General features: G+C 52.2%; 1 protein-coding gene across 4 annotated transcripts in view; it reads left to right on the top strand.

Moving 5' to 3' along the window:
- Positions 1 to 13723, top strand: part of LOC115113626 (myotubularin-related protein 13-like) — a 153535-nt gene that overhangs the window by 111218 nt on the left and 28594 nt on the right. For all 4 annotated transcript variants that reach the window (XM_029641486.2, XM_029641485.2, XM_029641484.2 and 1 more), the window contains exons 18-21: positions 7551 to 7718; positions 7821 to 8095; positions 11166 to 11338; positions 12597 to 12670. In XM_029641486.2, coding sequence (XP_029497346.2) covers positions 7551 to 7718; positions 7821 to 8095; positions 11166 to 11338; positions 12597 to 12670 — 690 coding nt within the window. The remainder of the gene's footprint in view (positions 1 to 7550; positions 7719 to 7820; positions 8096 to 11165; positions 11339 to 12596; positions 12671 to 13723) is intronic.

The raw sequence follows: 13723 nt of genomic DNA, 5'->3' as shown, positions 1-13723 counted from the left end.
GAGCGAAAGTAGAGCTCTGCCTACCTGGCTCTCTGGGTAACAATCTAGTTGAATGTAGAGCTCTGCCTACCTCCTTGGCTCTCTGAGGTAACAATCTAGTTGAATGTAGAGCTCTGCCTACCTCCTTGGCTCTCTGAGGTAACAATCTAGTTGAATGTAGAGCTCTGCCTACCTCCTTGGCTCTCTGAGGTAACAATCTAGTTGGATGTAGAGCTCTGCCTACCTCCTTGGCTCTCTGAGGTAACAATCTAGTTGAATGTAGAGCTCTGCCTACCTCCTTGGCTCTCTGAGGTAACAATCTAGTTGAATGTAGAGCTCTGCCTACCTCCTTGGCTCTCTGAGGTAACAATCTAGTTGAATGTAGAGCTCTGCCTACCTCCTTGGCTCTCTGAGGTAACAATCTAGTTGAATGTAGCTCTGCCTAGCTCTGCCTACCTCCTTGGCTCTCTGAGGTAACAATCTAGTTGAATGTAGAGCTCTGCCTACCTCCTTGGCTCTCTGAGGTAACAATCTAGTTGAATGTAGAGCTCTGCCTACCTCCTTGGCTCTCTGAGGTAACAATCTAGTTGAATGTAGAGCTCTGCCTACCTCCTTGGCTCTCTGAGGTAACAATCTAGTTGAATGTAGAGCTCTGCCTACCTCCTTGGCTCTCTGAGGTAACAATCTAGTTGAATGTAGAGCTCTGCCTACCTCCTTGGCTCTCTGAGGTAACAATCTAGTTGAATGTAGAGCTCTGCCTACCTCCTTGGCTCTCTGAGGTAACAATCTAGTTGAATGTAGAGCTCTGCCTACCTCCTTGGCTCTCTGAGGTAACAATCTAGTTGAATGTAGAGCTCTGCCTACCTCCTTGGCTCTCTGAGGTAACAATCTAGTTGAATGTAGAGCTCTGCCTACCTCCTTGGCTCTCTGAGGTAACAATCTAGTTGAATGTAGAGCTCTGCCTACCTCCTTGGCTCTCTGAGGTAACAATCTAGTTGAATGTAGAGCTCTGCCTACCTCCTTGGCTCTCTGAGGTAACAATCTAGTTGAATGTAGAGCTCTGCCTACCTCCTTGGCTCTCTGAGGTAACAATCTAGTTGAATGTAGAGCTCTGCCTACCTCCTTGGCTCTCTGAGGTAACAATCTAGTTGAATGTAGAGCTCTGCCTACCTCCTTGGCTCTCTGAGGTAACAATCTAGTTGAATGTAGAGCTCTGCCTACCTCCTCCTTGGCTCTCTGAGGTAACAATCTAGTTGAATGTAGAGCTCTGCCTACCTCCTTGGCTCTCTGAGGTAACAATCTAGTTGAATGTAGAGCTCTGCCTACCTCCTTGGCTCTCTGAGGTAACAATCTAGCTGGATGTGCCGTGGCAGCTGATGATTCTGGACTCAACACAGAAAACCGTTGGACTGTTTAAATTCTTTCGGCCCCAGTTTATGCGTGGAGGGATTGGAAGGTTTTCGCTGTCAAGTTGTTTTACGTTTGGTCCCGGGGAGAGCAGATGATTTACGTCGTGACCTTTGTGTCCCTGTGAGACGTCTGGAGCTGGACTCGTCTCTGTTTACTCTGCATCGTAAGACCATTTATGTTAACAGTACATCCCGCGTGAATACTTACGGCATGATGGACTTGTTTGTTCCACGCTTTTCCACGTCGTCTGTTTGTTTGACTCAGTCATTTGTATAAATACATTGTTTGGATGGCGACGTCTTCAGTGCTACAGGACGCAAATACCTCTGACACAATAGTGATTCATGAGGAATAAATCTAGAAAGATTGATTGGTCCAAGTCGGGATATTTTCTTCCCCCAGAGTCTCTGTCACAAAGGACCTAAAGAAATTTCTATTTTTATGCCCATGGATGCCAAGTGATTTGCTCCAAAACAGACAAACTATTTTGTTGCCCAAGGCTGGTCAGGGATCAAACACGCCACTTTTCCTCCAGTGTCCAGATAGATACATGTCAACCAGCAGAGCTATGAGACATCATGCCTCCCCTTAGAGCTGATGAACACACCCTGAGCGATCACTCTGTATATGTCTCTCTCACTGTCTATCTAGCTCTATGGGCAAAACTGTATTATTGAAGAGTTACCACCTCTTCCTTCAGGTCCTTATGGGATCCCCTAGCCAGACCTTGAGCTATGTCTGGCTGTCTCGGTCTGTCTGTCTGTCTCTGTCTGTCTGTCTGTCTCTGTCTCTGTCTGTCTGGCTCTCTCTGCCTGTCTGGCTGGCTTTCTGTGTGTCTGGCTGGCTGTTTCTCTGTCTTGCGCTCTGTCTGGCTCTCTGGTTGTCTGACTGGCTCTCTGTCTGGCTAGCTGGCTCTCTGGCTGGCTGACCCGCTGGCTGGCTTGCTCTCTTTGTGGCTGGCTTGCTCTCTTTGTGGCTGGCTTGCTCTCTTTGTGGCTGGCTTGCTCTCTTTGTGGCTGGCTGGCTGGCTCTCTTGGCTGGATCTCTGGCTGACTGGCTGGCTCTCTGGCTGACTGGCTGGCTCTCTGGCTGACTGGCTGGCTCTCTGGCTGACTGGCTGGCTCTCTGGCTGACTGGCTGGCTCTCTGGCTGACTGGCTGGCTCTCTGGCTGACTGGCTGGCTCTCTGGCTGGCTGGCTGGCTCTCTGGCTGACTGGCTGGCTCTCTTTGTGGCTGACTGGCTGGAACTCTGGCTGACTGGCTGGATCTCTGGCTGACTGGCTGGATCTCTGGCTGACTGGCTGGCTGACTGGCTGGCTCTCTGGCTGACTGGCTGGCTCTCTGGCTGACTGGCTGGCTGGCTCTCTTTGGCTGGCTGGCTCTCTTTGGCTGGCTGGTTTACTCTGGCTGGCTGGCTGTCTTTGTGGCTGGCTGGCTCTCTGGCTGGCTCTCTTTGTGGCTGGCTCTCTGGCTGGCTCTCTTTGTGGCTGGCTGGCTCTCTGGCTGACTGGCTGGCTCTCTGGCTGACTGGCTGGCTCTCTGTGTGGCTGGCTTACTCTCTGGCTGGCTGGCTGTCTTTGTGGCTGGCTGGCTCTCTGTCTGGCTGGCTCTCTGTCTGGCTGGCTCTCTGGCTGGCTGGCTGGCTCTCTGGCTGGCTGGCTGGCTCTCTGTGTGGCTGGATGGCTCTCTGTGTGGCTGGATGGCTCTCATGCTGGATGGCTGGCTGGCTCTCTGGCTGGCTGGCTCTCTGGCTGGCTCTCTGGCTGTGTGTCTGGCTCTCTGACTGTCTGTCTGTTTGTCTGGCTCTCTGGCTGTGTGTCTGGCTCTCTGGCTGTGTGTCTGGCTGTCTGACTCTCTGGCTGTGTGTCTGGCTCTCTGGCTGTGTGTCTGGCTGTCTGGCTGTGTGTCTGGCTGTGTGTCTGGCTGTCTAACTCTCTGGCTGTCTCTCTGAATCTCTGGCTGTGTGTCTGGCTGTGTCTCTGGCTGTGTGTCTAGCTCTCTGTCTGTGTCTGTTTCTCTCTCTGTCTGGGTCTCTCTCTGGGTCTCTGTGTCTGTCTCTGTTTGTCGGTCTGTGTCTCTGTGTGTATGTCTGGATCTCTGTCTGCGTTTCTGTCTGTCTGGGTCTCTGTCTCTGCCTTTGTCTGGGTCTCTGTCTCTCTGGAGTGACTGTCTCTGCCTGGAGTGACTGTCTCTGCCTGGAGTGACTGTCTCTGCCTGGAGTGACTGTCTCTGCCTGGAGTCACTGTCTCTGCCTGGAGTCACTGTCTCTGCCTGGAGTCACTGTCTCTGCCTGGAGTCACTGTCTCTGCCTGGGTCTCTCTCTCGGTCTCACGCTCGCTCGGTCGCTCTCTCTGTCTGTTTCTCTCTTGCTCTCTCTGTCTCTCTCTCTCGCTCTCTCTGTCTGTTTCTCTCTCTCGCTCTGTCTCGCTCTCTGTCTCGCTCTCTGTCTCGCTCTCTGTCTCGCTCTCTGTCTCGCTCTCTGTCTCGCTCTCTGTCTCGCTCTCTGTCTCGCTCTCGCTCTCTGTCTCGCTCTCTGTCTCGCTCTCTGTCTGTTTCTCTCTCTCGCTCTCTGTCTGTTTCTCTCTCTCGCTCTCTGTCTCGCTCTCTGTCTCGCTCTCTCTGTCTCGCTCTCTCTGTCGCTCTCTCTGTCGCTCTCTCTGTCTCGCTCTCTGTCTCGCTCTCTGTCTCGCTCTCTGTCTCGCTCTCTGTCTCGCTCTCTGTCTCGCTCTCTGTCTCGCTCTCTGTCTCGCTCTCTGTCTCGCTCTCTGTCTGTCTCGCTCTCTGTCTGTCTCGCTCTCTGTCTGTCTCGCTCTCTCGCTCTCTCTCTCTCTCTCTCTCTCTCTCTCTCTCTCTCTCTCTCTCTCTCTCTCTCTCTCTCTCTCTCTCTCTCTCTCTCTCTCTCTCTCTCTCTCTCTCTCTCTCTATTCAAGAGGCCTTATTAGCATGGGAAACATGTGTTAACATTGCCAAAGCAAGTGAGGTAGATAATATATAAAGTGAAATAAACAATAAAAATTAACAGTAAACATTACACATACAGAAGTTTCAAAACAATAAAGACATTACAAATGTCATATTATATATACAGTGTTTTAACAATGTACAAATGGTTAAAAGACACAAGATAAAATAAATAAGCATAAATATGGGTTGTATTTACAATGGTGTTTGTTCTTCACTGGTTGCCCTTTTCTCGTGGCAACAGGTCACAAATATTGCTGCTGTGATGGCACACTGTGGAATTTCACCCAGTAGATATGGGAGTTTATCAAAATTGGATTTGTTTTTGAATTCTTTGTGGATCTGTGTAAACTGAGGGAAATATGTCTCTCTAATATGGTCATACATTGGGCAGGAGGTTAGGAATTGCAGCTCAGGTTCCACCTCATTTTGTGGGCAGTGTGCACATAGCCTGTCTTCTCTTGAGAGCCATGTCTGCCTACGGCGCCCTTTCTCAATAGCAAGGCTATGCTCACTGAGTCTGTACATAGTCAAAGCTTTTCTTAATTTTGGGTCAGTCACAGTGGTCAGGTATTCTGCCGCTGTGTACTCTCTGTTTAGGGCCAAATAGCATTCTAGTTTGCTCTGTTTTTTTGTTAATTCTTTCCAATGTGTCAAGTAATTATCTTTTAGTTTTCTCATGATTTGGTTGGGTCTAATTGTGCTGCTGTCCTGGGGCTCTGTAGGGTGTGTTTGTGTTTGTGAATAGAGCCCCAGTACCAGCTTGCTTAGGGGACTCTTCTCCAGGTTCATCTCTCTGTAGGTGATGACTTTGTTATGGAAGGTTTGGGAATCGCTTCCTTTTAGGTGGTTATAGAATTTAACGGCTCTTCTCTGGATTTTGATAATTAGTGGGTATCGGCCTAATTCTGCTCTGCATGCATTATTTACTCTCTCTCTCTCTTGCTCTCTGTCTGTCTCTCTCTCTCTTGCTCTGTGTCTGTCTGTCTGTCTCTGTCTGTCTGTCTGTCTGTCTGTCTGTCTGTCTGTCTGTCTGTCTGTCTGTCTGTCTGGGTCTCTACCTCTGTCTGGAGTCACCGACTCTGTCTGGGTCTCTGCCTGGGCCTCTGTCTGTCTGGAGTCACCGACTCGGTCTCGGGCTCTGTCTGTCTGTCTGTCTGTCTGTCTGTCTGTCTGTCTGTCTGTCTGTCTGTCTGTCTGTCTGTCTCTGTCTGTCTCTGTCTGTCTGTCTCTGTCTGTCTGTCTCTGTCTGTCTGTCTGTCTCTGTCTGTCTGTCTGTCTCTGTCTGTCTGTCTCTGTCTGTCTGTCTGTCTGTCTCTGTCTGTCTGTCTGTCTGTCTGTCTGTCTGTCTCCCTCTCTCTCTGTCTCTCTCTCTTCCAGCCCTGCATTCCTTTTCTACAATTGGCAAGTGGAACATTCATATGGGCCTCTGAGGGTCGTCTACCTCCATCCCTCCATCTGTCTTATCTTGTCCCTCTGCTCTGTGTAGTAGGTTATGACTGCAGCCTAGACCCTGGCTCCCCTCTGTTATCAGAGCAGGGAGAGCCAACCGGCCGTGGTCAACCTGACCTCCAGACAACTGAGCAGGCTGTGTATTTAACAGGAGAGGACGCACACACCTCCACTCAATCTGCTGCAAAACCCACACACCATATGACATGAGAGCATGATGACTAATATTGTAAATATTGTTCTCTGGTGCAGGTCCCAGAATAACAGCTGCATTAAAGCGTCTACTGTTCTTGTTTTTCATATTGGTCGATGTTCCATGAATGGCCACGGTTCATTCATTTCCATCCTTTAACACTGACCCCTGTGCATTTTAGTCTAAATTGGTCAATCCAATCAGGTAATCTGTAAGTCTATTAGCGCCACGGTTTGTCCTGAAAACACTTGCGTCCGTGTCAGATTTGTCTCTGTCGACAGAGGGTTGGTAGACCAGCCCCCTGCTCTCCCTGTAAATGGCTGAGTGTGGAGGACACCGTGTTCCTGTGAAGATGTAATGTGTATAAAACATTCCCGGGGAAATGAAACTATCCGTACGAGCTTTGACATTGGCGTCATCCTCCTTACTTCCCTAACGATATAAAGCTGCACTCTGACGGACTGCGTACATTTGGAGGTGAATTATGTATCTGTGACAGTGGTTTAGACAGGAGGCTTACGAGTGGATTTATCATTTACATCAGAGGGATAGGGCTGTCCTGAGCAGGGAGGAAGCAGAGCAGGCGGTCTACTGCTGCCCTCCAACGGCCTTCAAACCTCTCTGGAGAGGAGAGACGATGAGCTACACAGGCCATCGTACACTAGAATCACTTCCAACCCCAGTCTCACCTTTGAACTTCCGCCCACTGCTCTCTCACTCCCCCAGGGCTCTGTGCTCGGACCCTTGCCCTCGGTTAAGCCTCAGCAGGGTGCCGGGACTGTAGCTATTTTAGTTCTGCTTCGTCGTAACTACAGTAGCCCCACTGCCGCTGGTCATTCAGGGAGAACCAAGACGATAATGAACAGCGCCGTGTTGTATTGTGTCAGGCTCAGAGGGAAGAAATCAGAAGCTAATCTAATAAGAGGCTTGAGCGTCGCTAAAGAAAGACACATGGCTTTCAGACTCGGCCAGGGGGAAGAGAGGAACATAGGGGGGTGTAAGGATGTTAATTTATAAACAGTGTTGTGTTCTTGGGTTTGGGACTGGTAGGTGCTACAGCTGTTGCCAAACATTCATTTGTTTATATCGGGACATAGGAACAGTCTTCATGGCTTCAGAGCTGTATGCTCCCTCTAGGTGCTGTGTGCAGGTGCTTCACTTCACTATTCATACCGTGGAAAAACCCTCAGGGCCCTGTTTTTAGTGCTCATCCAGAGAGAAAGCGGGAGCCTGACGTTCTTCGTGTGGTGTTGTATGTGTTAAAAACTTACAGCCCACGAGAAATGATTGATTGTGCTTGAAACCTTTGGCAGCTTTGGATTATTTTCCTATTTCCACCCAGGTTTTAATGGTTGTCTTTACAAGCTATGCTCACCACAGCCCAGTTAGTTTCACGAGTTGTGAGACGTTGAGCCCAAACTACTCTCTTGTACGTTCAGTCAAAAGCAGACAGTCAGCAGGTCTGAACGTTTGGCTGGTCAGTGCTTCAGTGTAAACTGTTGAAAACGTCGACTCCTCAGCCTCTTACTGTCAAAATATTCCCTCGTGTCTGCAGAAACTGCCAGCTGGTGTGAGCCAGTTTGCCTACACCTGTGTCCAGGACCATCCCATTTGGACCAATCAGCAGTTCTGGGAGGCCACGTTCTACAGCGAGGTCCAGAACCAGATCCGAGCCCTGTACCTCACCGCCCCTGACAAACTAGGCATCAGTGCCAGGCTAAAGGTAAGAGAATGAGAGGTTCCATACAATGGTCTTTCTTCTCTCACTTTTTTAGGCCGTATGCAGAATGACACTGAACACCCCATATCTCCCCCCCCCACACAGGAACAAGGTCCCCTGCCCCCGACGGCCCCCAGCGCCATGGAGCGCACGGCCATGGACCTGGCGGCGGAGCAGCTGCGCGCCTGGCCCTGCCTCAGCAAGGAGAAGCAGCAGGAGCTGGTGAAGAACGAGGAGAGCACGGTGTTCAGCCAGGCCATCCACTACGCCAGCCTCCTGGTCTACCTGCTGGTCCCCCTGGACACCAGCAAGAACAAGCTGCTCAGAGCCAACCCCGTCGCTGACTGGGAGAGCGGCAGCAACAGCATCGTCACCAACAGGCAAGCAGAGCAGCTGGTTGCGCCTCACTGCACCCCACTGATACTCAGTCAGTTCAATCTGACACCTAGCTATTCCCCACAGCTATATCAACAGTTAGTTTGGCACAGTACACAGAAGCTCATGGCCACCTAGAGTGAAATGTACTCGATCGGAAAGAGAAAAAGAGCTGAAATGTAAGGTTGTTATCTAGGACGATAGCGCTCTTGCTTGGGGAGTATTTTGTACTTTGTCATAAAGGTGACGATAAGTCTGTGGGCGGACATGGCATTACTCACCGTGTACATGATCTCCTCTCCTCTAAAACGGATCAGTGTACAGAACCTCCTCAGCCATATCCTGCCCACTCCCACGTCCATCCTGTTGGCTGTCCGATCACCTGCTGGAGTTTCAGCCTCAGGTCTGCCAGAGGGGCGACCTCCACTCAGCCTGTCTGTGGTGGTGGTGGGAGGCGACCTCCACTCAGCCTGTCTGTGGTGGTGAGGGGCGACCTCCACTCAGCCTGTCTGTGGTGGTGAGGGGCGACCTCCACTCAGCCTGTCTGTGGTGGTGAGGGGCGACCTCCACTCAGCCTGTCTGTGGTGGTGAGGGGCGACCTCCACTCAGCCTGTCTGTGGTGGTGAGGGGCGACCTCCACTCAGCCTGTCTGTGGTGGTGAGGGGCCTCCACTCAGCCTGTCTGTGGTGGTGACCTCCACTCAGCCTGTCTGTGGTGGTGAGGGGCGACCTCCACTCAGCCTGTCTGTGGTGGTGAGGGCGACCTCCACTCAGCCTGTCTGTGGTGGTGAGGGGCGACCTCCACTCAGCCTGTCTGTGGTGGTGAGGGACGACCTCCACTCAGCCTGTCTGTGGTGGTGAGGGGCGACCTCCACTCAGCCTGTCTGTGGTGGTGAGGGGCGACCTCCACTCAGCCTGTCTGTGGTGGTGAGGGGCGACCTCCACTCAGCCTGTCTGTGGTGGTGAGGGCGACCTCCACTCAGCCTGTCTGTGGTGGTGAGGGGACGCCTGTCTGTGGTGGTGAGGGCCTCCACTCAGCCTGTCTGTGGTGGTGAGGGGCGACCTCCACTCAGCCTGTCTGTGGTGGTGAGGGCGACCTCCACTCAGCCTGTCTGTGGTGGTGAGGGCGACCTCCACTCAGCCTGTCTGTGGTGGTGAGGGGCGACCTCCACTCAGCCTGTCTGTGGTGGTGAGGGCGACCTCCACTCAGCCTGTCTGTGGTGGTGAGGGGCGACCTCCACTCAGCCTGTCTGTGGTGGTGAGGGCGACCTCCACTCAGCCTGTCTGTGGTGGTGAGGGCGACCTCCACTCAGCCTGTCTGTGGTGGTGAGGGGCGACCTCCACTCAGCCTGTCTGTGGTGGTGAGGGCGACCTCCACTCAGCCTGTCTGTGGTGGTGAGGGGCGACCTCCACTCAGCCTGTCTGTGGTGGTGAGGGGCGACCTCCACTCAGCCTGTCTGTGGTGGTGAGGGGCGACCTCCACTCAGCCTGTCTGTGGTGGTGAGGGGCGACCTCCACTCAGCCTGTCTGTGGTGGTGAGGGGCGGCCTCCACTCAGCCTGTCTGTGGTGGTGAGCCTGCCTGTCTGTGGTGGTGGGAGGCGACCTCCACTCAGCCTGTCTGTGGTGGTGAGGGGCGACCTCCACTCAGCCTGTCTGTGGTGGTGAGGGGCGCCTGTCTGTGGTGGTGACCTCCACTCAGCCTGTCTGTGGTGGTGAGGGGCGACCTCCACTCAGCCTGTCTGTGGTGGTGGGAGGCGACCTCCCTGTCTGTGGTGGTGACTCAGCCTGTCTGTGGTGGTGAGGGGCGACCTCCACTCAGCCTGTCTGTGGTGGTGAGGGGCGACCTCCACTCAGCCTGTCTGTGGTGGTGAGGGGCGCCTGTCTGTGGTGGTGACCTCCACTCAGCCTGTCTGTGGTGGTGAGGGGCGACCTCCACTCAGCCTGTCTGGTGGTGAGGGGCGACCTCCACTCAGCCTGTCTGTGGTGGTGAGGGGCGACCTCCACAGCCTGTCTGTGGTGGTGAGGGGCGACCTCCACTCAGCCTGTCTGTGGTGGTGGGGGGCGACCTCCACTCAGCCTGTCTGTGGTGGTGAGGGGCGACCTCCACTCAGCCTGTCTGTGGTGGTAAGGGGCGAGGGGCGACCTCCACTCAGCCTGTCTGTGGTGGTGAGGGGCGACCTCCACTCAGCCTGTCTGTGGTGGTGAGGCGACCTCCACTCAGCCTGTCTGTGGTGGTGAGGGGCGACCTCCACTCAGCCTGTCTGTGGTGGTGAGGGGCGACCTCCACTCAGCCTGTCTGTGGTGGTGAGGGGCGACCTCCACTCAGCCTGTCTGTGGTGGTGAGGGGCGACCTCCACTCAGCCTGTCTGTGGTGGTGAGGGGCGACCTCCACTCAGCCAAAAAAAACTAAGATTGGGATTTCCAGTGCTCCGCACTAAGAGTAATGTAATGTGTACCAAGTTTGGAAAATTTGCACGTGTGGCTTTTCTCAGAAATGGAGAAGGGTCTGCCAAGGCCTTATCTCCAGAGTTTCTCACTTTCACTTTCTGTATGCGCTGCTGCTACACGGTAGCCCCCTAGCTAGTCCCCTCTGAAGTGTATTACTGGAGAGTTTACGCCCTTTAAGTTGTTTACATGGAGAATGTTGAAGACTACACAGATGAATCCTTTAGTTCTTATTTCGCCACTAGTTTCATGAGTAGGGGGGGAAAGGCGATGGCCGCACTGTGTTAATTTGGTTATTTTTTTTCTCTCTTTTGGTTCTTGCCCCAGACTTGTTTTGTTTCTCACAGAGAGACTTCTGGATCTGTGTGTTTGTAAACCCCACGGGACGTTACATCACCGTCCCATGTGAAAAGTGTAGCGTGGCCAAGAGACCGAGTGAGAGGTCCTGGCATCACAGCTGACCTCTCGCCAGACTGCTGGTGTGCCATGCTCACAGACCTCAGACACGCTATATCGTCATGTGCATCTCTGGGAAAACTTGAAGCGTCCCTCTCTGCAGCCTGTTCTATTCTCATGCCATTAATGAAGACTAAAATCTGATATATCTAAAATGTAAATGTGTGTTTTCAGTATTGCAGGCAGTGTGGCGGAGAGCTTTGACACAGAGAGTGGCTTTGAGGACTCTGAGAACAGCGACGTGGCCATCTCTGTGGTGCGGTTCATCGCCCGCTTCATTGACAAGGTGTGCACCGAGAGTGGCGTCAGCCAGGACCACATCAAGAGTTTGCATAGCATGATCCCAGGTACCGTACGACCCCCAGTCAACCTCAATACTACCAAATACAACGTCAATTAAACCCCAATACACCTCTATCCAGGAGCTCTGTAGCTAGCAAGCACCGTGACCTCTGACTTCAGTAGCAAACTCCCACTGTCCTAATTCTGTGAGCTTTATCAGTTAACCCTTTTTGCCAAGGTATCCCTGGAAGCTGATTGAAGTGTGTACTCTGAGTGCAGGCCTGTAGCGCTGTGGAGTCCTACAGCCTCTGAGCAGATTAACTCTTTGACAAACAGTGAGCTCCAAAAGTATTGGGACAGTAACACATTTTTTTGTGGTTTTGGCTCTGTACTCCAGCACTTTGGATTATTTGATTGTATTGTAAATAAAAATAGAATATTTCTAAACACTTCAACTTTCTCAGTCATCCTTATTCACGATTCGTTCAGGATTATCCGGAATCACGGTAACAACCACATTAATGTAGACATGTTTAGAAACATGCCTCCCGAGTAGCGCAGTGGTCTAAGGCACAGTGGTTGTCTAAGGCACTGCATCGCAGTACTAGCTGTGCCACTAGAGATCCTGGTTCGAGTCCAAGCTCTATCGCAGGAGGCTCACGGGGCGGTGCACAATTGGCCCAGCATCGTCTGGGTTAGAGGAGGGTTTGGCCGGCAGGGATGTTCCTGTCCCATTGAGCTCTAGCGACTCCTGTGGCGGGCCGGGCACAGTGCACACTAACACGGTCACCAAGTGTACAGTGTTTCCTCCGACACATTGGTGCGACTGGTTTCCGGGTTAAGCGGGCGTTGTCAAGAAGCAGTGCGGCTTGGTTGGGTTGTGTTTCGGAGGACGCACGGCTCTTGACCATCGCCTCTCCCGAGTCCGTACGGGAGTTGCAGCGATGGGACAGGACTGGAACTACTAATTGGATACCATGAAATTGGGGAGAAAAAAGGGGGTAAAATAATAATTTAAAAAATTAGTTGTTTAGAAACATCATGTTCTTATATACAAAAAAAGGATACAATACATTATTTTCCAAAGGCCATATGGATGAAAATACCCTCAAAATTAAAGCTGACAGTTTAACCTCATAGTCATTGTATCATCCCAGTACTTGTGTATCTCACTGTAGGTGGTGGTCTTCAAATCTGTAAATATAGGCTTCCTGGGGTTGTAATTAGGGGTGTAGAAGCATGTGTTTATGTTTACCTGGGTTGGGTGATGTGTTTTTGTGAGTGCATGATATTGTGCTAACTGGTCATGACCTCTGACCCCAGGCATCGTGGCCATGCAGATGGAAACTCTGGAGGCAGTCCACAGGGAGAGCAGGAGGCTGCCGCCCATCCAGAAGGTAGGTACTGCCCTGCACTGGGCCACCCACCCAGAAGGTAGGTGCTGCCCTGCACTGGGCCACCCATCCAGAAGGTAGGTGCTGCCCTGCACTGGGCCACCCATCTAGAAGGTAGGTACTGCCCTGCACTGGGCCACCCATCCAGAAGGTAGGTACTGCCCTGCACTGAGCCACCCATCCAGAAGGTAGGTGCTGCCCTGCACTGGGCCACCCATCTAGAAGGTAGGTACTGCCCTGCACTGGGCCACCCATCCAGAAGGTAGGTACTGCCCTGCACTGGGCCACCCATCTAGAAGGTAGGTGCTGCCCTGCACTGGGCCACCCATCTAGAAGGTAGGTACTGCCCTGCACTGGGCCACCCATCCAGAAGGTAGGTGCTGCCCTGCACTGGGCCACCCATCCAGAAGGTAGGTACTGCCCTGCACTGGGCCACCCATCCAGAAGGTAGGTACTGCCCTGCACTGGGCCACCCATCCAGAAGGTAGGTACTGCCCTGCACTGGGCCACCCATCCAGAAGGTAGGTGCTGCCCTGCACTGAGCCACCGAGTTCTCTAATATGTCTGTCTGAATATAAATTGAGTTTATCAACCATGAATATCAGTACCATTTGGATTATTTTATTGTATTGTAAATAAAAATAGAATATTTCTAAACACTTCAACTTTCTCAGTCATCCTTATTCACGATTCGTTCAGGATTATCCGGAATCACGGTAACAACCACATTAATGTAGACATGTTTAGAAACATGCCTCCCGAGTAGCGCAGTGGTCTAAGGCACAGTGGTGGTCTAAGGCACTGCATCGCAGTACTAGCTGTGCCACTAGAGATCCTGGTTCGAGTCCAAGCTCTATCGCAGGAGGCTCACGGGGCGGTGCACAATTGGCCCAGCATCGTCTGTGTTTCGGAGGACGCACGGCTCTTGACCATCGCCTCTCCCGAGTCCGTACGGGAGTTGCAGCGATGGGACAGGACTGGAACTACCAATTGGATACCATGAAATTGGGGAGAAAAAAGGGGTAAAATAATTATAAATATTAAAAAAGAGGTGTT

The sequence above is a fragment of the Oncorhynchus nerka genome, linkage group LG28 (genome assembly GCF_034236695.1).
Source record: "Oncorhynchus nerka isolate Pitt River linkage group LG28, Oner_Uvic_2.0, whole genome shotgun sequence".
Lineage (NCBI taxonomy): Eukaryota > Metazoa > Chordata > Actinopteri > Salmoniformes > Salmonidae > Oncorhynchus > Oncorhynchus nerka.
Note: the sequence above shows the minus strand (reverse complement) of the source record. Positions and strands in the feature narration are given on the sequence as shown.